General features: G+C 44.8%; 1 protein-coding gene across 2 annotated transcripts in view; it reads right to left on the bottom strand.

Moving 5' to 3' along the window:
• Positions 1-25,565, bottom strand: part of LOC109890185 (cadherin-4-like) — a 242,741-nt gene that overhangs the window by 65,053 nt on the left and 152,123 nt on the right. For both annotated transcript variants that reach the window (XM_020482164.2, XM_031824984.1), the window contains exons 4-5: positions 15,622-15,848; positions 4,786-4,968 (exon numbers count right to left, since the gene is read on the bottom strand). In XM_020482164.2, the coding sequence (XP_020337753.1) occupies positions 4,786-4,968; positions 15,622-15,848 (410 nt within the window). The remainder of the gene's footprint in view (positions 1-4,785; positions 4,969-15,621; positions 15,849-25,565) is intronic.

Raw genomic sequence — 25,565 nt, 5'->3', positions numbered from 1 at the left:
AAAAACATTTGATTTGTAATATGGCTTTTTTACTGGCTTTGCGGGGCTTCCTCAGTGATTTTACCCAAGCACCGACACTGAACTTGATAACTCCATAACACCTACCCTGAGGCGAGGTCTCATATTATGCATCATTGATTGTCTTCAGTAAAGGAACAACATGAGCCTAGTCTGATTGGTGTCTGCCTCATTGTTCTTGACGTGGTGAAAAGAATGTAATACATTTCCAAAGGACACAGTCCAGATTACAGCTCCAACCCACTTCAGAGTGGGCGTTCGCCTTCACATACCAGGAATTCAATCAAAGGCCCTCTCATTCCATTCTTCTGCTTTGCCCAAGGACTGTGTTTTTACAACCTTACCTCCTATTTTCATCCCTTCTTTTATCACGATTTTGTTCTTTGGTGTGTCTGTCTGACTGGCAGTCAGTGGTGAGGTTTGGTGGGGAGGACAGAGCGAAGCAGAGAGGCTCATCTTACCCCGTTTGGACTGGTTTCCATCAGATGTGGCTCATTGGGTCCAGTCTTAGGTGCTGGAGGAGACAGTTGAGATGCGACTGCCACAAATGGCCTGAAACTAATGCTGCTCTCTCTCACCTCACAGATTTACTATGCTCTTCAAATGGCTTATATCTCCCTCTCTCCTCCTATCTCAACTGTCCCCATTTCTCCCTTTCATTTCTCTGCTCCCTCTATCTGCTATCTATTTAGGCCTAGCTGTTTTTCAATCTCTATTTCTACTCCCTCTGTCATGAGCAAAAATGTATTTGACAGTGAAGGCATCGGAAGCATATTGCATTCTACCACAATGGTAAACCATTGCCACCAAAGCAACACTTCTTGAGATTGATCATGAGTGAATTGCACATTAAACCTCTCTACAGAGGGCTGTTAGTTTCACTCTGATAATTTCCCCTCTGTTCATAAGGGAAGGGGTTTACTCAATGTGTCATGCAGTAATGTCCCTTATAAACGTGTTTAATAAGTCATGTTTCCAACAATTGTTTACAGACAAATGATTTCACTTATAATTCACTGGATCACAATTCCAGGGGGTCAGAAGTTTACATACACTAAGTTGACTGTGCCTTTATACAGCTAGGAAAATTCCAGAAAATTATGTCATGGCTTTAGAAGCTTCTGATAGGCTAATTGACATAATTTTAGTCAATTTGAGGTGTACCTGTGAATGTATTTCAAGATCTACCTTCAAACTCAGTGTCTCTTTGCTTGACATCATGTGCAAATCACAAGAAACCAGCCAAGACCTCAGAAAAACAATTGTAGACCTCCGCAAGTCTGGTTCATCCTTGGGAGCAATTTCCAAATGCCTGGAGGTACCACGTCCATCTGTACAAACAATAGTACACAAGTATAAACACCTTGGGACCACGCAGCCTTCATACTGCTCAGGAAAGAGATGCGTTCTGTCTCCTAGAGATGAACATACTTTGGTGCGAAAAGTGCAAATCAATCCCAGAACAACAGCAAAGGACCTTCTGAAGATGCTGGAGGAAACGGGTACAAAAGTATCTATATCCACAGCAATATCGACATAACCTGAAAGGCCGCTCAACATGGAAGTAGCCACTGCTCCAAAACCGCCATAAAAAAAGCCAGACTACGGTTTGCAACTGCACATGGGGACAAAGGTCGTAGATTTTGGAGAAATGTCCTCTGGTCTAACGAAACAAAAATAGAACTGTTTGGCCATAATGACCACCGTTATGTCTGGAGGAAAAAATGTGGCAAAATGGCTTAAGGACAACAAAGTCGAGGTATTGGAGTGGCCATCGCAAAGACCTGACATTAATCCTATAGAAAATGTGTGGGCAGAACTGAAAAGGCGTGTGAGCAAGGAGGCCTATACAAACCTGACTCAGTTACACCAGCTCTGTCAGGAGAAATGGGCCAAAATTTACCCAACTTATTGTGGGAAGGTTGTGGAAGGCTACCCAAAATGTTTGACCATAATTTAAAGGCAATGCTACCAAATACTAATTGAGTGTATGTAAACTTCTGATCAACTGGGAATGTGATGAAAGAAATAAAGAAATAAAAGCTGAAATAAATCATCCTCTCTACTATTATTCTGACATTTCACATTCTTAAAATAAAGTGGTGATCCTAACTGGCCTATGACAGGGAATTTGTACTAGGATTAAATGTCAGGAATTGTGAAAAACTGAGTTTAAATGTATTTGGCTAAGGTGTATGTAAACTTCCGACTTCAACTGTACATTTTTTTGAAAAGGCGCATGTAGCCTACATATCAATGCATACACACAAACTATCTAGGTCAAATGGTGGTGGTGGGGGTGGTGGAGTGTGGTGGTGGTGGTGGGTGGCGGAGTTAGGGGTGGTGGTGGTGTGTTGTGGGTGGCAGTGGTGGTGGTCGGTTGTGGTGATGGTGGTGATGGGTGATGGTGGTGACGGCGGTGGTGAGTGGTGGGTGGTGAAGGTGGTGGTGGGTGGTGGAGGTCATGGGTGGTAGTGGTGATGGGTGATGGTGGTGGTGAGTGCTGGGTGGTGAAGGTGGTGGTGGTGGAGGTAGGTGAGGATAATAAGGATATGGCCGGAGCCAGACATCCCTGGAAAGAGCAGTAAAATCAGATGATTAAAGTGGACATCAGACTCCCTCCACTCCAAGCCAGAGCACTAATGGACTAATGGACTTAAAACAGAGAACAGTCCCTAATTGGAAAACAACTGGCTGATCATGAATGTTGTGTGTTTCTTGTTTATTATCCACTCTGTTTTGGATGTAATTGTGGTTAAACAAATCACAAACAATAACTCAGGCACATTTGCCTCCTGCGGCCTCATATTACATGTGTTGATGGAAACATAAATCTTCTCCATGTGTTCAACTAAATCAAACTGGCCAACCTGGTGAAGGTTTCTCAGATGACAACAGGGAAGTACTTTAAGTTGTGAACCCTGGTGAATCTGGCTGTTTGGGACTGTCTCACCTCATAAAAGAGCTAGAGAGATAGTCGGAGAGTTTCTAAAGCTCTGGACGTATGGGGGACTCAGTGTGCTGTCAGTGTGCTGCTGTAGCCACAGAGGTTGTTCTCGGTCACCTCTAAGGGTGTTTTCACACTTGGTCCCTCTTTCAGCCAATTTTTATGCAGTGTGAACACTCCAAAGGAACTCAGACCCTTCAAAACAGCCCCCAAAGCGAATCGAACTGAAGTGGTTTGAGTTCAGTTCGCTTGAATTCCTCAGTCCGGTTCCCTTTTTAGGGCAATGAACACAACGCTCCCCAGGCTTGGGGACTGCAACACCGTTTCTCCTCCATTAACCCTCACATTGGTCCCACGAAAGAGAAAAGATGATAATGTTCAGGTTTGCAGAAAAAACGTTTTTGGATATTGATTAGAGATTGTCAAGCATAAATAGTGAACTGGCAAAAGAGTTGAGTCCTAATTAAAATGCAAGGGCAGTGTGAATACAAAGAGAACTGAGTTATTTTTTTACCCCAGAGTTCACATTAAAGAGGACTGAGATCGGTTATTTTAAAGAGGACTATATGTGAAAACCCCCTAAGACGAAAGATAAAGAACTAAATCCCTTCTGCTCTCTTCACTGGCTAGCTGTCACAATGGAACGGCCCAGTCAGCCAAGCGGTGTTGCAGCGAGAAGAGGGCATTTAATACCGTACTGGGCCACAGATGTGATGCACACACCCCCCATGGTTAAGGAACATAACTATTTTACTACAGCTAAAGGCTATAACCGAAGCATGCACTTGCACACACACACACACACACACACACACACACACACACACACACACACACACACACACACACACAGGAACCGCCGGGGTGTCAGTAAACCCAACCATCTGACGCTGAATATGAAGGAGATAAAAGGAGATGAAGGGGTGTTCATTTTTCCAGCAGGGTGGTACAATCCTACGCCTCCCCTCATCCACCCTGCTCCTGTAGTCTGTGTGTTTGTGTGGGTGAGTGAATGAGTGTTTTTTTGCTTTGGTGGAAAATCTGCCCTCTTGCCGACTCGTTGGTGAAAGGCGATTTCAGTAATCCGGGAGTGTAAGCCGCGCGATACAAATGGGCGTGAGGGAGCTCTGTGGTGGCCCAGAGAAAGCTATCTCTGGCCTGGACGTCTGAACAGAGGCAGCACACAGTTTCCAGGAGCATCCTGGAACCATGGAGCTAACAGAACTAACCACACTGGCAGAGCTGCCATATAATGCCAACAGGATTGGAGATGGTTTGTCACTTCTAAGACAGTTAACTGGTGAAGCAGTGCTGTGTGTGTGTCCATCTGTCTGTATCCTCTTGTCTGTGTGTCTGGATTTCTGTCTGTGTAGTGTTTTAAGGCGTACCAGACCAATCACGTGGTGCTGCATCACCACTCAAATCATTCTCTTTACCTGCTGAAGGTCCTTGATAGAAACTAGCAGTGTGGTGTTCTGTTCAGCCCTTCAGAGTGATTGTATGAGATCTATTCTACCCTTCTCTTCAGTTGCCTAGGTGAGTGACCCTTAGAGAAACGTGGGATGTTTGGCTTGAAGATATCTTTGGCTTTGGCTCAAATAAAAGTAAAAAGCCTTATGATCCGCAGGAGTGAAAACAGAGCAAGCTCGAGTTGTTGTTATCAGAATTGATGATGAACTAATTTCTAGTTTACAACACAGGCATAAGCGACTACCAACTGAGAATAGGATATATACAGTAGCTTTTTAACATTTCAAAAAGACAACTTCGACTTAACTGCACATCAGTAGTTCTTGATAAGTGTGATAACTGTCACTCACTCTGACAAGCATTTGTGGGAAGGGTCCTCTAGAGTTTTCGGGCACATTGATTGGTGGGATGACCCAGTCTCGCTTCTGTCGTCTCAGACCATTGGCAGAAGAGCTTCTTTGATGTTTCCGTGGAAACTTGATAACCCTGGGATTAGAGTCCCAGGCCCTTGCAATCATATCCTCCACTCCAATCTGAAAAGACAAGAAATCAACACATAACTTGAGAGCCAACTACACAATGTAAAGTCTCAATAGAAAGGAGTGGTGTCAATTATTAGTTCATCTTCTAAAAGTGTAGAGTATGTAAAGTACAGGTGACTAATCTGTCATGAAAATCAACCTTGTCAGATGACAAGGAACATAATAAAACATATTTTCCCTGTTTCTTGAAGATAATGCAACAATGAATGAAAATAAAAAGGTTTCCAATTCAAATACAATCCATGCTTTTGACTCTTCACCTTAACGCACTTGGAAAATCACCGAAGAGGACCCAGCCTTAGCATGAATTTCGGGTATTAGTCCTGCAGAAAGCTTACCAATTGCCTCTGCACAGTCCACAGAGGTTGACTTCTATGTCTTTATCCAACAAAAATCTTCTCAGTCTGAAAAATCACAGTTGGATGTCTCCAACTTGACCTTCTGAGTCTCAGAACTATGCTGCTCCGTGTGACGCATTCCGTGACATATCCCCCTAAAAGAGGCCTTACTCCAAATGAAAATGGATTGATAAAATATCACTTCAATAACAGCAAGATCAGAATGTTAGGAGGACCAACAGTCATCCTGCTGTGTGTGAGATCATTGGCAATTCACTGCTATTATAAGCAAAGACTAGTTTCCCAGAGAATGAGGCCTAGTGGTTAGAGCGTTGGACTACTAACTGAAAGGTTGCAAGTTCAAATCTCCGAGCTGACAAGGTACAAATCTGTCGTTCTGGCCCTAAACAGGCAGTTAACCCACTGTTCCTAGGCTGTCATTGAAAATAAGAATTTGTTCTTAACTGACTTGCCTAGTTAAATAAAGCTAAAAAATTATAATTAAAAAATCTACGCATGTAAATATTGTTAGACAACAGAGGAGAATAAAATATAAACATGTTTTTAATTAGACTGAACAAAAATGATAAAACGCAACATGCAACAATTTAAATGATTCTACTGAGTTACAGATCATAGGAGTAAATCAGTCAATTTAAATTCATTAGGACCTAATCTATGGATTTTGCATACACGGACGGGAGCAGTTCTAGTTGGGGCTGGGAGGGCAAAGGCCAAGCACACGCACTGGGGAGCCAGGCCCAGCCAATCAAAATGAGTTTTCCACCACAGAAATACTACAGAAATACTACAGTTTCATCAGCTGTCCGGGTGGCAGTTCTCAGATGATCCCACATGTGAAGAAGCTGGAATATGGTGGTCCATGGCTGGCGTGGTTACACCTGGTCTGCGGTTGTGAGGTCAGTTGGATGTACTAACAAATTATGGTAGAGAAAGTAACATTAAATTCTCTGGCAACAGCTCTGGTGGACATTCCTGCAGTAAGCATGCCAATTGGGGCAGCAGGTAGCCTAATGGTTAGAGCGTTGGACCAGTAACAAAAAGGTTGCTGGATCGAATCCCCGAGCTGACAAGGTAAAAATCTGTCGTTCTCCCCTTGAACAAGGCAGTTAACCCACTGCTCCCCGGTAGTCCATCATTGTAAATAAGAATTTGTTCTGACTTGCCTAGTTAAAAAAAGGTTACATGTAGAAAAAAAAATATTGCACGCTCCCACAAAACTTAAGACATCTGTGGCAGTGTTGTGTGACAAAACTCCACATTTTTGAGTGGCCTTTTACTGTCCCCAGCACAAGGTGCACCTGTGTAATGACCATGCTGTTTAATCAGATTCTTGATATGCCACACCTGTCAGATGAATGGATTATCTTTTTTGTGATCTTTTATTTCAGATCATGAAACATGGGACCAAGTCTTTACATGTTGCGTTCATATTTTTGTTCAGTGTACATTACACTTGACCTAATCTTAATCCCTCATTTGATTTTGGGGATTTTTTCTTTCATGTTTTATCTCCTCATGTACATCGCACACTGGTGTAAACACATTGTAAATCTGTCCCTATGTGTTTATAAGACATACTGCATACATTGGTAGACCTCTATCCAGTGAGGGTTGCTGTGTCCTCATGCCTGAGATGGTAATGTTTGTGTGACCCAGTGATCCTGCTGTTTCTCCTGCTCCCCACAAACAGAGACATGCATGCTGCTGTAGACTTGAAGCCAAGCAGAAATCCTTCTGTTAAACCTACTCAGAGGACACGCACACACCCAACTCAAACTTGAATCACCGGCGGGCAGGTCAGCTTATCCATACACATACGGTTTGTCAGACAGAGAGACAGATGCAAGCTAAACCTGAGCAAACATACTGTATATTTCCCCCCCTTTGTTTTAATTCTTCACGGCTTAGTGGATTTGACTACAGGGCTTTACAGCAGGCCTCCTGATAGCAGCAGTGATGAAGGTAGCCGGGCAGGAGAGAGAGGGGGGAGAGTGAGGGATAGGGGACCAGATGTGGTGCCCAGATAAGATAACTCTCGCTTCAGCTCCGCTCATCCACAACACTCACAGGTACCAGCACAGGGGCAGTGGTGCGAGATGCGAGCGTGCAATTACTTTCATGGGTGGCAGGTGGAAGTAGTGTATGAGCGTGCATGCGTGAATATGTGTGTTTGACATAAACAAAGAGAAAGGAAATAGGGGGAAGAGAAAAACAGAGAAAAAAGACAAATACAATGTGAGATCCTATATTGATAGAAAGCAGAGAGGGTGGAGTTGACATGTAAAGATGCCACTATGTGAGGATGAGTAAGGATGGTACCCATGATGCTCCAAGGCTTCCCTGCCTCTTGCATAGAACCTCTGTTTCTACCCCATGTGCTCCCTCCCTGATAAAGTCCTTATCGGCACCTCCGATATCTGTTGAATAACTCACACAGTACTGCTGCTCGCCATCATTATCAAAACCTTAGTCTGCTGACGAATGCAGGACATCAGGGCCGCTGATAATGGGGTCGATGCATCTGATCGCTGTTGCATTGGCAAACTCCCACATTCCTCCAAACGCGGTGCCAGGCAGCCACAACAGAGCAAAGAGCCTGTCTATGGATGATACCACTGCAGTGTATCCACGTGACTCACACTCCAAACAGCATGGCAAATTATAGCCCTGCGAAGCTGGCACAATGACAAACATCACCACAATTAGAAAGAAAAAAGAGGAAACTGGAACAGGCTCTTTGTGCTGTGAGAAAGGTATGTTGGGTGTGTGTGTGTGTGCGTGTGTGTGTGTGCGCGCGCAAGCAGAGATCTTGGAGTGTGAAATCAGTCCCAGAACCACCCGGAGCTCCCTAGGCCCAGAGCTAGCGGGCTGGCCAGCTGGCTGCTCTCTCCTCCCAGCCAGGCTGCATGTCACTGGGGCATCAGTCAGCCCCGCAGCCCTGGAGCTGACATCTGGAGGTTGTCATTCTGAAGAGCAGGAGGCAACACTAAACAGGGCCTTTCAATTACACAATATCAAGTATGTGCTCGTTTCCCATCCTCCATTCACTGTTGATCTTGAGCTGTTCTATTGCTCCTTCATTCTCCCACGCTTATTCTCTCCGACGAGGCCTGATCAGAGCAGTGGTCCGTGGTGAACAAGGGGGGGGGCGACGGGCAGGACAATCAAGAGAAGACAGGTATGCCAAATCTGACCTCTCATAGAATCAAGGGAATTAAAGAAGGCTGCTATGACTATTGATACATTCCTCTTGTGGATGTAGAACTGGGCTGCAATCACAACATAGACTAGTCATCATGACCTTCACTCTCAGACCCTGTATTGCCACCTGGTGGACCAATAAGACCCTAGGTCCTAAACCCCTCCCCGCTACTGTACGGGTCTCTGCTCTCTAATCTAACACATACAGGTATTCTGGTGAAGGGGGATAAAAGTAAGACTCAGTGTACTGGTGCATAACGGACTCTCTGCCTCTAAGCTGCAGGAGAAGGCAGACCAGAGCAGCATGAAATTAGCAGGGGGTATGTGCATACAGACTCAGTGGACATGTAGGGCACCATAGCCTGAGTACCTGGCAGCCAGAGTGACACTACTAATGCCTCATACTCTTAAACAGGAGGTAGACAAACTAATGTTCACAGATATAAATGTGCATCCAATATAAACAGATACGCTCTAATGCACACACCAACACATACCAAGCACTATGCACAGTTCATCTAGGAAGAGGTAAATCAAGCCAACTATTAATATAACATAATAACAGGAGTCCAATGAGTCCCTGTACACATGTCTGCTCTGAAACGTAATATATGCAATTACCTGGTAATGGAGCTGTCTATCTTTTAAATCACCTAATATCTTTTGGCTGGTTAAGCACCTTTTAAAATTGTACTGTTGTCATTACAGGTTGATTATATTTTGGTGTCTGATTGTTCTTCCCTCTCCCTTTCAACACTATTGACTCAGAGATAGTGGCTCAGATGACACAGAGTGGCTCAGATGACACAACTCCGCCACAGCATTTCACACATTTCAATGTCTGTGCCCTCACAACATTCCTGTTTCAGTCAATACTTTTATAACCTCAATCTGCTCCTCACTGAGTAGGAGACATCTATTTTTGAAACTGGGAGCAAGCAATTCTGTATTATCGTTCCGTATACAATAATCTTTTAATCAATACTACAGAACCCTCAAACTCACCTCTGGACCTCGAAGCCAGTTCCACTCATTTCTTTTTTTCATTGTTCCCCTCTCAGCAGGGACTGATTTAGACCTAGGACACCAGGTGGGTGTAATTCATTATCAGGAAGAACAGAAAACCAGCAGGCTCCGGACAACAGCATCCCCAAATGAAATGAGAAAACAGTTGGGGTAGAATGCTGGGGTAGAATGCTGTTCCACAGTGGCTTTGTTGTTGTTGGTGAATTTGAGTTTAATTGCTTTACCTCTCCAAAGGAAACAGAAGAGGGAGTGAGAGAGGGTGGACAGGACATTAGGAGGGCCAGGGATGTGAGGACAGGACATTAGGAGGGCCAGGGATGTGAGGACAGGACATTAGGAGGGCCAGGAATGTGAGGATAGGACATTAAGCGGGCCAGGGGTGTGAGGACAGGACATTAGGAGGGCCTGGGATGTGAGGACAGGACATTAGGAGGGCCAGGGATGTGAGGACAAGACATTAGGAGGGCCAGGGATGTGAGGACAGGACATTAGGACGGCCAGGGATGTGAGGACAAGACATTAGGAGGGCCAGGGATGTGAGGACAGGACATTAGGAGGGCCAGGGATGTGAGGACAGGATATTAGGACAGCCAGGGATGTGAGGACAAGACATTAGGAGGGCCAGGGGTGTGAGGACAGGACATTAGGAGGGCCAGGGATGTGAGGACAGGACATTAGGAGGGCCAGGAATGTGAGGGCAGGACATTAGGAGGGCCAGGGATGTGAGGACAGGACATTAGGACAGCCAGGGACATGCACGGCGCTACACCGGGGCTAGGACGGCTATAGCCCCGTCACAAATCTGTGTAGCCCCAGCAAGGCCCCCTCAAACGTTTTAGTATTTTTACATTTTTACATAAAGAAATATGAAAAAGTTAATAACCAGCCATTTTGTTCCCAATCAGATCCCTGGCTGCGTGGGTGTGTACCCTATGATGTGTGTGTGTCTGTTTGTGGTGGTGGTGGGAGGGGAGTCTGGTGTGTGTGCTCGCGCACGTTAGGCTATGTTATGTGAGCTAACTTCTAGCTAGCTAGTTGCCCATCTTGCCCAGTTGCAATGGACCGTTTTCTGATCAAGAGAAGAGTGCCGGTAGGAATTGAAAATCCGAACCCTGTCTCCGAGGGGGCCAAAGAAGAAGAGGAAGATAAGAAAGATGAGTCGGCGAGAGAAACTCGTGAGCCACGACGTGAGGGAGCACCAGAGCAGTTTATCGCTGCTAGCTGCTCCACAGCCACCGTTAGCTGCACTGTTAGCACAGCCACCGCTCCCTCTGATTTAAGCCAGTCACCTGTTGAAGAACCAAGGCGCCCTCTTCTTCGGCGTTATCCAGCCACAAAAGTTGGACAGCAGGATCGCTACTTCAATTGTAGATGGTATGAGGATTACAAATGGTTGGAATATTCTACTTCAAAGGACTGTGCTTTCTGCTTTGCATGCGGCCACTTGCAACGTCCAGGAAACCATGGTGGAGAGAAGGCGGCAGAACTGAACTGAACCAGAACTGGAAGAAGGCCACACGTTCGTTCAAGTGACAGTGTGGAATGAGTGGACTATTCAGAAAGAGTCTGGCTCAACAATATGCAACACTCTAAGTGATGGACATTCTAAACTAGTCAGAGAACAGAGAGTATATGAGAGTAGTTGTGGAGTCAATGCGTTACACTGAATACCAGGGACTTTCACAGAGAGGAGACATAGAAAACGACACGGCTGTCAACCAGGGAAACTTCCTTGAACTTTTACAGTTCATAGGCAAATTCGACTAAACAGTTGCACAGAAGATCTCAGATGATACTCGAAACGCTAAGTACACGGATCATGTAATACAGAATGAAATACTGGGCAAACTCTCAACTCAGCAACCTTGCCTGCCTGTCCATACACACAGAAAGAACCAGGGCCCTGCCTGTCCATACACGCAGAAAGAACAAAGGCCCTGGATGTCCAGAAGATTAAAGACTAATTTGCACTGAACCATAACAGACGCATCGTTCTTCTATAAAACAAGACTTGATGAGTAACTGAAAATAATGTTATTTACAGACAGAGCGCGCCTGTCCGGTGGTGGGAACATGATTCAATTGCGCTGATCTGGATGGAACAAGAAGACGCAGGCATATTGTCGGCCAGTCGGCCTACAAGTATTTTTGCAATAGAAATAAAATGGCTAAGATTGTGATGATAGCCAGCTCATTTTACACCATGTGTGCACAGCTGACAGGCATATGGTAAACGCACTTCTCGATGTGGCTGCAGTGTAGATACTATTCCTTTAATTTCTGACGTTGTGATAGACACAGCAGGACGCATGTATACAGTGGGGCAAAAAAGTATTTAGTCTGCCACCAATTGTGCAAGTTCTCCCACTTAAAAAGATGAGAGAGGCATGTAAGTTTCACACTTCAACTTTGACAGACAAAATGAGGAATAAAAATCCAGAAAATCACATTATAGGATTTTTAATGAATTTATTTGCAAATTATGGTGGAAAATACATATTTGGTCAATAACAAAAGTTTATCTCAATACTTTGTTATATACCCTTTGTTGGCAATGACAGAGGTCAAACGTTTTCTGGCACATTCCATGCAGATCTCCTCTAGAGCAGTGATGTTTTAGGGCTGTTGCTGGGCAACACGGACTTTCAACTCCCTCCAAAGATTTTCTATGGGGTTGAGAAAGGTGAAAAAAATAATAATAATAAATAAATAAAAATCTGGAGACTGCCTAGGCCACTCCAGGACCTTGAAATGCTTCTTACGAAGCCACTCCTTCGTTGCCCGGGCAGTGTGTTTGGGATCATTGTCATGCTGAAAGACCCACACGTTTCATCTTCAATGCCCTTGCTGATGGAAGGAGGTTTTCACTCAAAATCTCCCGATACATGGTCCCATTCATTATTTTCTTTACACAGATCAGTCGTCCTGGTCCCTTTGCAGAAAAACAGCCCCAAAGCATGATGTTTCCACCCCCATGCTTCACAGTAGGTATGGTGTTCTTTGGATGCAACTCAGCATTCTTTGTCCTCCAAACACGACGAGTTGAGTTTTTACCAAAAAGTTATGTTTTGGTTTCATCTGACCATATGACATTCTCCCAATCTTCTTCTGGATCATCCAAATGCTCTCTAGCAAACTTCAGATGGGCCTGGACATGTACTGGCTTAAGCAGGGGGACACGTCTGGCACTGCAGGATTTGAGTCCCTGGCGACGTAGTGTGTTACTGATGGTAGGCTTTGTTACTTTGGTCCCAGCTCTCTGCAGGTCATTCACTAGGTGTCCCCGTGTGGTTCTGGGATTTTTGCTCACCGTTCTTGTGATCATTTTGACCCCACGGGGTGAGATCTTGCGTGGAGCCCCAGATCGAGGGAGATTATCAGTGGTCTTGTATGTCTTCCATTTCCTAATAATTGCTCCCACAGTTGATTTCTTCAAACCAAGCTGCTTACCTATTGCAGATTCAGTCTTCCTAGCCTGGTGCAGGTCTACAATTTTGTTTCTGGTGTCCTTTGACAGCTCTTTGGTCTTGGCCATAGTGGAGTTTGGAGTGTGACTGTTTGAGGTTGTGGACAGGTGTCTTTTATACTGATAACAAGTTCAAACAGGTGCCATTAATACAGGTAACGAGTGGAGGACAGAGGAGCCTCTTAAAGAAGAAGTTACAGGTCTGTGAGAGCCAGAAATCTTGCTTGTTTGTAGGTGACCAAATACTTATTTCCACCATAATTTGCAAATAAATTCATAAAAAATTCTACAATGTGATTTTCTGGATTTTTTTCCCTCATTTTGTCTGTCATAGTTGAAGTGTACCTATGATGAAAATTACAGGCCTCTCTCATCTTTTTAAGTGGGAGAACTTGCACAATTGGTGGCTGACTAAATACTTTTTTGCCCCACTGTATGTAGGGCCTACAAGTACATTTCTTTTGCACTAGAAATATAATCACTAAGATTGCGATGATAGCCAGTTCGTTTTACAAGTGTGTGCACAGTTGACAGGCATAGGCTGAATGCATTGCACTTCTCGTTGTGGCTGCACTTAAGATATTAATAATGTCATTTCTGACGTTGTGATAGCTATTTCTGATTTTATTGAAGAAATGAGAACTTCCTTATAAATAAGTCATGAAAATCAACAATTCTCTTAGCACCCCCACATATTGGTCAAGCCCCCCCCTTGGTCCCGGGAGAGAGAACATCCTGGCGCCGTGCCTGGACAGGGATGTGAGGACAGGACATTAGGAGGGCCAGGTGTGTGAGTACAGGACATTAGAACGGCCCTGTATAGGAGGACAGGACATTAGGAGGGCCCTGTATAGGAGGACAGGACATTAGGAGGGCCCTGTATAGGAGGACAGGACATTAGGAGGGCCCTGTATAGGAGGACAGGACATTAGGAGGGCCCTGTATAGGAGGACAGGACAGGGCTCTTCTAGGCCACATCTGTGAGTCCCGAGAGCCCTTGCCTGTCTGCAGTGCTGTTTGGGTCACACGGTAGGAGGAGGAAACCCTGATGCCATCGGGAAGGACACGCACACATACATACATGCTCTCTCTCTACCCTTCAGTAACCATTCACCTAGCTTTTCTTGGAATTAGAGTCTGACCAAATACAGTGGCTAACCGACATCAAATAGCCATGGGTTTAGGGTTGTAAAGGGTTAACATGGGTTTAGGGTTGTAAAGGGTTAACATGGCTTTAGGGTTGTAAAGGGTTAACATGGGTTTAGGGTTGTAAAGGGTTAACATGGCTTTAGGGTTGTAAAGGGTTAACATGGCTTTAGGGTTGTAAAGGGTTAAAATGGCTTTATGGTTGTAAAGGGTTAACATGGCTTTAGGGTTGTAAAGGGTTAACATGGCTTTAGGGTTGTAAAGGGTTAACATGGCTTTAGGGTTGTAAAGGGTTACCATGGCTTTAGGGTTGTAAAGGGTTAACATGGGTTTAGGGTTGTAAAGGGTTAACATGGCTTTAGGGTTGTAAAGGGTTAACATGGGTTTAGGGTTGTAAAGGGTTAACATGGCTTTAGGGTTGTAAAGGGTTAACATGGCTTTAGGGTTGTAAAGGGTTAACATGGCTTTAGGGTTGTAAAGGGTTAACATGGGTATAGGGTTGTAAAGGGTTAACATGGGTATAGGGTTGTAAAGGGTTAACATGGGTTTAGGGTTGTAAAGGGTTAACAATATATTGAGCCAGAAAAAGAAGGAGTATGACCATTTGCTGCATGTCTTTTTTGTTTCTGAAAAGATTTTAGTGTCGGAGAAATCCCTTATCCTGAATTATACATTTCCACAATTTAGTTTTTCATGGCAACACATTTAATGAAACAATTTAAATTACTTATGACAACTTTTCTACAGGGGATAACAGCAATTTTCCACTTCGGAATCACCTGCTGACCAAAATTACACACTGCTGCCGGGAAGAAAAGTGTCCGGAAAGTACCTAGCATAAGTTGTAAGCGATTTCCAACAAAAATGTATCAATTTAAAACATGTAACTGGTTTTCACATTTTCATTTGATTGCTCAAACATAATTATTTCTTGTTCTATTATTGAATCTCTCTTGCTCCCACGACGTGGGAACATAATTACAAAGTGCTGTTACCACATCACCTGGTTCCTGCATGCCTCCCTCAGAGTGGAACATTAGCTCAATCAATGTCAATTATTTCATGCCCTCCATTATTGTGCTGGGAGGAGTGGGCAGAATTTTAATCCCAGCTCTGCAATTGCTTTACACAATTCTTGGACGTTTTCTATGATTAAAAGCATGACCTGGAGGGAGCATTAAGCCTCCCTCTAATCAACATCTTATTTGAAAAGCAATGTTTGTTAATGATATTGAAAAAGCAGAACCTGAAATGTGGTTTTATATAATGTACTTGAGGATCATTGAAAACTGATCTTACCTGAGATGCTAGAGGTTTTCCAAGTGTATAAATAATGTACGTGTCTCCATGCAATTGTACAACTGAGGTTCAGTACAGTCTGTCAGTAGCAGGGGTGTGTTGGTGTGTCTATACCTAAGGCTTTAGCAGTGTATATATGTTTACCTGACTCACAGGAACAGAAGGCGGGTGGCCAGCCAAGGCCAGCTTGACCGTGGTCTCCCAGATATGAGGGTCATGACCTCCGCGGGCGGTCACCATGAACTGGACTGGATCAGACAGGTTGGCCACCTCCTGCTCTGCGTACACCGAGCCATCAGGACGCACACTGAAGTTAGGGTCGCTGCTCTCGAAGTCCACAGCCTTGCTGTGCTGACAGTTGTCAAACTTCACTAGAGAGACACAGAGAGACAGACAGAGAGGGAGCGAGAGAGAGAGGGAGGGAGGTAGGGATAAAAGAGAGAGGATGAGGTGACAAATCTGGTGACGTGACTGCTGTGAAATACTGGCATAGCTTTTCCACCTCCCTAAAGACACATCTCTCCTCATCTTGTCTTCTGAGGTGAAGGCAATTTTTAATCTCCATCGAAACCAAAATAGATGTATGAAACAAATCCTTATTTCCTTGCGTTTTTGAGGAGAGACAGGGGTACATGGAAGCTATGTCAAATTAGTGCAGCACACTCTGAAGCGCTTTGTCTTTCTCAGTCAAGTTTCCCCATTCAAGCAATTACAATGAGCAATAGCTCCTCCCGCCAGCCTCCACTGATTTCGAGAGAGAGAGAGAAAGAGAGAGAGAGAGAGAGAGAGAGAGAGAGAGAGAAGGGGTGGAGATGGCATGGAGCACTTTGATATAGACACTGCAATGACAGATAACATCAAGTTGCCAGCTCAACCACATCAAATCTAAGGGAAAACTCCAAAGCTATGCAGACTGAACATTCACTATCAATACCTTATCTTTTCATTCAGAGGAATAATCAAAGCTTTTATACTTTATTTTAGATTTGAGAATTTCAGGCAAAACACTCAGACATTAATGTCAAGTATTTTTACTTTTCAACATCTTGTTGCTGCTCACACGGACTTGGCATATGCCACCTCCAGAATTGAGTGCTGAAGCATTCTGTCATCGCCAAGTGTCCCAACAGAGTGAGTCATGTAGGTAGTGGCTTGTCAGAGACGGAGGGTATGAAAACATTCTCTCCTGTGGCCGTGCCACTGATAAATGTCTAGGCATCTCTAGTTAGCAGATGGTGCCATCACGGACACCTGAGGGATGCTTCTAGAGCCCAGGTCTGTTTAGTGGAGCCCAGAGAGGGATAAGAGGCAAGCAGGAAAATAAACCGGGTCTCACAGCAGCATTCGTCATATGGTATGACCAATCTGTAGCACTTTGTCTGAGAATGGAGGTGTGAACGCTGTGTGAAGTAACTGATACAATACCAAAAGAAAAGACATGCACACATACACACACAATAAATGAATAACAAGGTCTTAAGAAGGGGATTTAAGTGTCTGTATATCACCAAGGTTAACCAGGCTCTGACTTGTAATTACTGTTGGGCCAAATAACTGGTTGTCTTTATTTACTCCCGTAACATTATTCGTGGTGGAATGGTTTTTATGATCATTATGATGTCTGCACATTGCTGGGGACAATAAGCAGCATTCTAGGCTTGATTACCAACAACGACGAGACGGCCTACAGGGAGGAGGTGAGGGCCCTCGGAGTGTGGTGTCAGGAAAATAACCTCACACTCAACGTCAACAAAACTAAGGAGATGATTGTGGACTTCAGGAAACAGCAGAGGGAACACCCCCCTATCCACATCGATGGAACAGTAGTGGAGAGGGTAGCAAGTTTTAAGTTCCTCGGCATACACATCACAGACAAACTGAATTGGTCCACTCACACAGACAGCATCGTGAAGAAGGCGCAGCAGCGCCTCTTCAACCTCAGGAGGCTGAAGAAATTCGGCTTGTCACCAAAAGCACTCACAAACTTCTACAGATGCACAATCGAGAGCATCCTGGCGGGCTGTATCACCGCCTGGTACGGCAACTGCTCCGCCCTCAACCGTAAGGCTCTCCAGAGGGTAGTGAGGTCTGCACAACGCATCACCAGGGGCAAACTACCTGCCCTCCAGGACACCTACACCACCCAATGTTACAGGAAGGCCATAAAGATCATCAAGGACATCAACCACCCGAGCCACTGCCTGTTCACCCCGCTATCATCCAGAAGGCGAGGTCAGTACAGGTGCATCAAAGCTGGGACCGAGAGACTGAAAAACAGCTTCTATCTCAAGGCCATCAGACTGTTAAACAGCCACCACTAACATTAAGTGGCTGCTGCCAACACACTGACAATGACACTGACTCAACTCCAGCCACTTTAATAATGGGAATTGATGGGAAATGATGTAAATATATCACTAGCCACTTTAAACAATGCTACCTTATATAATGTTACTTACCCTACATTATTCATCTCATATGCATACGTATATACTGTACTCTATATCATCGACTGCATCCTTATGTAATACATGTATCACTAGCCACTTTAACTATGCCACTTTGTTTACATACTCATCTCATATGTATATACTGTACTCAATATCATCTACTGTATCTTGCCTATGCTGCTCTGTACCATCACTCATTCATATATCCTTATGTACATATTCTTTATCCCCTTACACTGTGTATAAGACAGTAGTTTTGGAATTGTTAGTTAGATTACTTGTTGGTTATTACTGCATTGTCGGAACTAGAAGCACAAGCATTTCGCTACACTCGCATTAACATCTGCTAACCATGTGTATGTGACAAATAAAATTTGATTTGATTTGATTTAGAAACGGTGGAATCAATTTAGACATTTCATTTTCTGTTGTTTTCCTTACTCAGTCGTAGTGCTGTTGCAGGATTATCTCAAGTTATCATATAGGAAAGATATACACACGCGCGCAGGCACGCACACACACAAGGTGCACCCAGCTTCCATCCCCTTCTCCCTCTGTTTAAAAAGGCTGTGCGCCGATCTTATCTCTCAGTCACACTCCTGCTGCTGATAACAAGACACATTGATTTCATAAATCACCCTGGGAACAAATCGTCTGTTATGAGCCGGGGAGATGTCATTTTTCGAAATCCACCGTGAAGAATTCTGCACAACAAGCTTTTTATCAAGCCATCTATCCAATTTATCGCCCAGCTTCCTGTCAAAAGATGCACCAAACAACAGACTAATACAACACAAAATATTTTCAACAACTGCAGGCACCCATCACACAAATTAGGCTGCGACTTCGCCCGGAGAGTAATTGTACGTGTAATGGAGGAACGGCAAACATCATTTTGACAATGTGTGCATCAATCTTACAGCAACAGACAAACACAATCCACCTTCTCTACCCTGGAAGGAAGCTCTGCAGAGCACAGCAAGTCTCTTCCATGTGGAGAAATTCACATCCAACCAAGAAATGATTAACTGTTCACTCCTTCACTATTTTGAGGTTTCAAATGTAAGATCAGTCATGAGCAACGTCTCACAGTTTGCAGTAACACAGAAACAACATGGTTCTATGTGAAAAAACAACCAGTTTGGTGCCACAGCAAAGAACAGGCTGTATTGTGCCAATGGCTGCAATGTGCTTAAACAGAACATACTAAATGTTGTCATTTAAGCGAGTTTCTTGTGGCGTGTGACTTGGGGGGCTCACTGTAGGGGTGTGTGTTCTGAGGCTGTGTGTGTCTGTGTTAGCATAAGAAAGGCACAGGGTTCTGAGGGCACGTCTGTACCCGTGGCCCTGTGCCCCTGTGACAGCGGGGTGGTTGGCATGGGAACACACGCATGGCCTTGGCGGTGGCGCTGTGGCGTGTCGTTGTGACAGGCAGGCTTGGTCTCGGAGGGCACTGGGCCAGCTCTCTGCCCACCTGCTGACATACCAGAGAGGAGGGGACACGCTGTGTTTACTGACACATCCAGTAAACAGGGACCGCTACAAATACCATCCATTCAACTGTGACGGAAATAATCCAGGTACAGTGTAACAGATCTGGAACACAGTCAGATACAATGGAATAACCACCAATGCGCCTCACGCCATCACACCATAGTGGAGACAGTGCTGATTTACTAATACATCAAGCTGTGGGGGAAAATAAGAGATAAAAGGATGATGAGAGACAGAAATAAAACAGTGAGAAAAGTGAGCTTGAGAGACAAAGAGTGGGAGAGAGAGAGAGAGAGAAGGAGGAGGAGAGAGAGGAATGGAGAGAGATGATGGGGAAAGTGAGGAGGGGGGAGAGAAAGAGAGAGAGAGAGAGAGGAGTGGAGAGAGAGGATGGTGAAAGTGAGGAGGGGGGAGAGAAAGAGAGAGACAGAGAGAGGAGTGGAGAGAGAGGATGGTGAAAGTGAGGAGGGGGGAGAGAAAGAGAGAGAGACAGCGAGAGGAGTGGAGAGAGAGGATGGGGAAAGTGAGGAGGGGGGAGAGAGAGAGCGAGAGGATTGGAGAGAGAGAGGGAAAGAGAGAGAGAGAGAGAGAGGAGTGGAGAAAGAGAGAGAAAGAGAGAGAGAGGATGGGGAGAGTGAGGAGGGGGGAGAGAGAGATAGATAGAGAGGAGGGTAGAGAGAGATAGATAGAGAGGAGGGTAGAGAGAGATAGATAGAGAGGAGGGTAGAGAGAAAAAGGAGGGGAGAGAGAGAGATAGATAGAGAGGAGGGTAGAGAGAGATAGATAGAGAGGAGGGTAGAGAGAAATAGGAGAGAAGAGAGAGAGAGAGAAAGAGAGAGGAGGGGGAGAGAGTGGAGGGGAGAGAGTTGGTGCATGAGAGGCAAAAGCATCTGCGGCTGGCCTAGCCAAGGTGTGAATTGAGCTGCTGCCAGGTGTGCTTTAAAACCTTTCAGAGCGTTCACGTTCAGAATGAATGAAGACAGGACTCAAGTGTTTGTTTTCTCAGCAGACGTCCCTGAAGGTCAGTGAACCCCATGCTCTCCAGAGATCGGAGCTGCCTTTATTAAAACCCTGCCGTCCCTCAGGTTTAATCAATGCTGCCTCCGGCCCCACTTCATCACGCACACTGTTAATCTGATTAAAGAGGGAGGATGACTTAGCCAGAAGCCGAGGGGCATGAACTCACTGTGTGGAACCTATACAACAGCATAAAAGCCAACGAGATGAGATATACCATAGTCCATGTCTGCCCATTCTGCAGGGCTCGGTTATCTCAGTATGTAGGGCCTACTGTATGCACCTGGTGCTTTGATGTTGATCTCAGTGAGTTCCCAGCTGGCTGCTGTCAGGGTTGTTCTTCTCTATCAGTATGACATGTACAGTACAGTATGCATCTGAGGACGAAGGGCATCGCCATGGTTGCTGCTCCGCTAAGCCCCGGTAGACATCATGGTGTATGTCCAAGTCTGCACCAGTCACATCACACTTGACAGGCTCCACCTGCACTGGCTACGTTTGGCTCGGGTCGATGGAGCAGGGCCTTTAGGGCTATTGAGCCAAGGTCTGCTCAGATTGGGACGTGTTCGCACGCACATGTGTGTATGTGTAGAGGTTCATTGGGTTTGAGCCAAGTATAACTCCTGGGTACAGTACAGCATTTACATGTATATTTGTGTGTGTGTGTGTGTGTGTGTGTGTGTCTTCACACAGACTAGGATGTTTGGCAGGGTATGGAGGGCTGGTGCTGCGGGGGCCATTCTGCTCTGATGCTCAGGGTGTGTGTGTACCGGCACTGAACATTCTGTCCGACAGACAGAGCGGCCAGCGTGTCACAACGGCAGGACAGGACAGAGGGCGCAGGCAGCCGTGACCCCCCCAAACCCCTCTGACCTCCGGAGTAGTCTGTCACCACTGACAATGGCAGTCACGCTCGGCGGAGCGATCCGTTCTGTACCACACTGAAACGCTGTTATACACTACCTGACATACACTACCGTTCAAAGGTTTGGGGTCACTTAGAAATGTCCTTGTTTTTCAAAGACAATGACATTTTTGGACCATTAAAATAACATCAAATTGATCAGAAGTACAGTGTAGACATTGTTAACGTTGTAGCTGGAAACAGATGATTTTTAATAGAAAATCTACATAGGCGTACAGAGGCCCATTAACAGCAACCATCACTCCTGTGTTCCAATGGCACGTTGTGTTAGCTAATCCAAGTTCATCATTTAAAAAGGCTAATTGATCATTAGAAAACCCTTTTGCAATTTTGTTAGCACAGCTGAAAACTGTTGTCCTGATTAAAGAAGCAATAAAACTGGCCTTCTTTGGACTATTTGAGTATCTGGAGCATCAGCATTTTTAGGTTTGATTACAGGCTCAAAATGGCCAGAAACAAATAACTTTCACTTTCTTCTGAAACTCATCAGTCTATTCTTGTTCTTACAAATGCAGGGCCAGATTGGGAATTTAGCCAGGACACTGGGGTTAACACCCCTACGATAAGTGCCATGTGATCTTTAATGACCTCAGAGAGTCAGGACACCTGTTTATCGTCCCACCCTACACAGGGCAGTATCCCCAATTACTGCCCTGGGGCATTGGGATATTTTTTTAGACCAGAGGAAAGAGTGCCTCCTACTGGCTGTCCAACACCACTTCCAGCAGCATCTGGTCTCCCATCCAGGAACTGACCAGTACCAACCCTGCTTAGCTTCAGAAACAAGCCAGATGCAGGGTGGTATGCTGCAGGCATACATGTATGTAGATATTCCATTAACAATCTGCCATTTCCAGCTACAATAGTCAATTACAAAATTAACAATGTCTACACTGTCTTTCTGATCAATTTGATGTTATTTCAAAAACAAGGATATTTATTTTGAATGGCAGTATATATCCACAGCACCCTGGGGGTCACAAAACTGTATGGAATATTAGACTTATATAATATTATACGTTTAGATGTCCATAATAGATGTACAGTGGGGCAAAAAAGTATTTAGTCAGCCAATTGAGCATGTTCTCCCACTTAAAAAGATGAGAGAGGCCTGTAATTCATCATAGGTACACTATGACTATGAAAGACAAAATGAGAAAAAAATCCAGTCTTTCAGCATGACAATGATCCCAAACACACTGCCCGGGCAACGAAGGAGTGGCTTCGTGAGAAGCATTTCAAGGTCCTGGTGTGGCCTAGCCAGTCTCCAGATCACAACCCCATAGAAAATCTTTGGAGGGAGTTGAAAGTCTGTGTTGCCCAGCAACAGCCCCAAAACATCACTGCTCTAGAGGAGATCTGCATGGAGAAATGGGCCAAAATACCAGCAACAGTGTGTGAAAACCTTGTGAAGACTTACAGAAAATGTTTGACCTCTGTCATTGCCAACGAAGGGTATATAACAAAGTATTGAGATAAACATTTGTTATTGACCAAATACTTATTTTCCACCATAATTTGCAAATAAATTCATAAAAAATCCTACAATGTGATTTTCTGGATTTTTTTCCTCATTTTGTCTGTCATAGTTGAAGTGTACGTATGACGAACATTTACAGGCCTCTCTCATCTTTTGAAGTGGGAGAACTTAGACAATTGGTGGCTGACTAAATACTTTTTTGCCCCACTGTACATAATATTAGACGTTCATAATTTTAGATGTACATAATAGATGTACATAATATTAGACGTACATAATATTAGACGTACATAATATTAGACGTACATAATATTAGTGGCAGGTGCTAACACTGCTCAGGCTGCTGTTGTGTGTTTGTTTTCACCTCAACACAACCTTCCCTGTCCTCCCTCTCCCTCATCCACTCTGCTGCATTCTGCTATCCCCTCCCTCGCTTTATTCTCCTCTCCCATTCCCTTCTCTTAGCCACATCTCCCTTTCCTATCCCTCGCCTACATAATTAACCCCACATCCCCCCAGCCTCCTCTCCTTTCCCCGACAGACTGACTGACTGTCACTGCCGCTCAGACATGCTTTAATGCAAACCTGCTGGCAGGACAAAGGCATCAGCCAGCCACAAACGGCAGCTACGTTAGATTCGCTCTTCACAGTTCACACCCAACCACTAACACACAAATAGGTCCCTTTCCATCGCAATGGACTAGAGGGCATCTTATCCCAGAGATGTAACAGGATCCTTCCTGTGCCTCCCAGGCCATCAGATGTTAGATGGTAAAGCAGGGTCCCTTTCCATCGCAATGTACTAGAGGGCATCTTATCCCAGAGATGTAACAGGATCCTTCCTGTGCCTCCCAGTCCTTCAGATGTTAGATGGGAAACCAGGGTCACACAGGAAGCAGGGTGAGACCAGCGTGATGCTGCAGCCAGGCGGTAGTCCCAGGTTACAGCCCTAGTTGAGCCAACCATGGCATGTTCTGGTGTCTGCGGGTTATAGAGAAGGCCTGAGAAAAGCCTCGGATCCAGCCTTGTGTTCCTTTGTTTGGGCTGTGTTTATCTCGGTGGTGGAGCAGAGCTAAGTAAACATTTTGCCTGCCACCCTGCCGCTTCCTTCAACACAACAGGCCAATCAGCGCCTCCCACTAAATTTGCAAATAACAGTGTTTGACTGGCTGAGAAGAGGAGAAGGAGAACAACACAGGGCCTGGTGATAAATCCGACACACTGTGACCAATGTGACACATTAACAGTAGTTGGTTTTGTTGAACTGGGAGGGCGGAGTTGCAAGTTAACACCATAAGGCTTGTGTTGGAGCTACAGCACTTAGTATGGTCAGACTTGAAGAGAGAAAGGGCATGGCTGGAGACACAACATATCCATCTGTCCTTCTGCAGTGTTTGGCGCTGTGTTTGATGGCAGAGTTGGTGCATCCTGACGAATGCATCTCATGAAATGACGTTTCTAAATCCTTCGCCTCCCTTCTACAACCCACCAGAGTTGAATCCATCTGAATCTACTTTGATCAGAATGATGTATTGTGCTAAAGGGAGAGGTTAAATCCCTTCCATTTACATGCTGCTGTGTTAAGGCACTGCAGGTACCTTTGCAATGTGACTTTTCTCAAAGTGTTTTGCGTCGCCTTAGGAAATGAAATAAATTCCTCTGCCTCTCGTTCCCTATTGCTTAACTAAAAGCTCACACTTTCCCCCTCTGACAGCTCTGCCCATGACAAGGGAACCAACTGTGACTCAAGAGCGTTGGCAAGCTGATATGTGTATGTATGTATGTATGTATGTATGTATGTATGTATGTATGTATGTATGTATGTATGCATGTATGCATGCATGTATGTATGTATGCATGTATGTATGTATGTACGTACATTGGGGGAAAAAAGTATTTAGTCAGCCACCAATTGTGCAAGTTCTCCCACTTAAAAAGATGAGAGAGGCCTGTAATTTTCATCATAGGTACACTTCAACTATGACAGAGAAAATGAGAAAAAAAATCCAGAAAATTACATTATAGGATTTTTAATTAATTCATTTTCAAATTGTGGTGGAAAATAAGTATTTGGTCACCTACAAACAAGCAAGATTTCTGGCTCTCACAGACCTGTAACTTCTTCTTTAAGAGGCTCCTCTGTCCTCCACTCGTTACCTGTATTAATGGCACCTGTTTGAACTTGTTATCAGTATAAAAGACACCTGTCCACAACCTCAAACAGTCACACTCCAAACTCCACTATGGCCAAGCCAAAGAGCTGTCAAAGGACACCAGAAACAAAATTGTAGACCTGCACCAGGCTGGGAAGACTGAATCTGCAATAGGTAAGCAGCTTGGTTTGAAGAGATCAACTGTGGGAGCAATTATTAGGAAATGGAAGACATACAAGACCACTGACAATCTCCCTCGATCTGGGGCTCCACGCAAGATCTCACCCTGTGGGGTCAAAATGATCACAAGAACAGTGAGCAAAAATCCCAGAACCACACGGGGGGACCTAGTGAATGACCCGCAGAGAGCTGGGACCAAAGTAACAAAGCCTACCATCAGTAACACACTACGCCGCCAGGGACTCAAATCCTGCAGTACCAGACGTGTCCCCCTGCTTAAGCCAGTACATGTCCAGGCCCGTCTGAAGTTTGCTAGAGAGCATTTGGATGATCCAGAAGAAGATTGGGAGAATGTCATATAGTCAGATGAAACCAAAATATAACTTTTT

This window comes from Oncorhynchus kisutch, linkage group LG5, assembly GCF_002021735.2.
Source record: "Oncorhynchus kisutch isolate 150728-3 linkage group LG5, Okis_V2, whole genome shotgun sequence".
Classification (NCBI taxonomy): domain Eukaryota; kingdom Metazoa; phylum Chordata; class Actinopteri; order Salmoniformes; family Salmonidae; genus Oncorhynchus; species Oncorhynchus kisutch.
The sequence above is the reverse complement of the archived record's forward strand: the minus strand, read 5'-3'. Positions and strand labels throughout refer to the sequence as shown.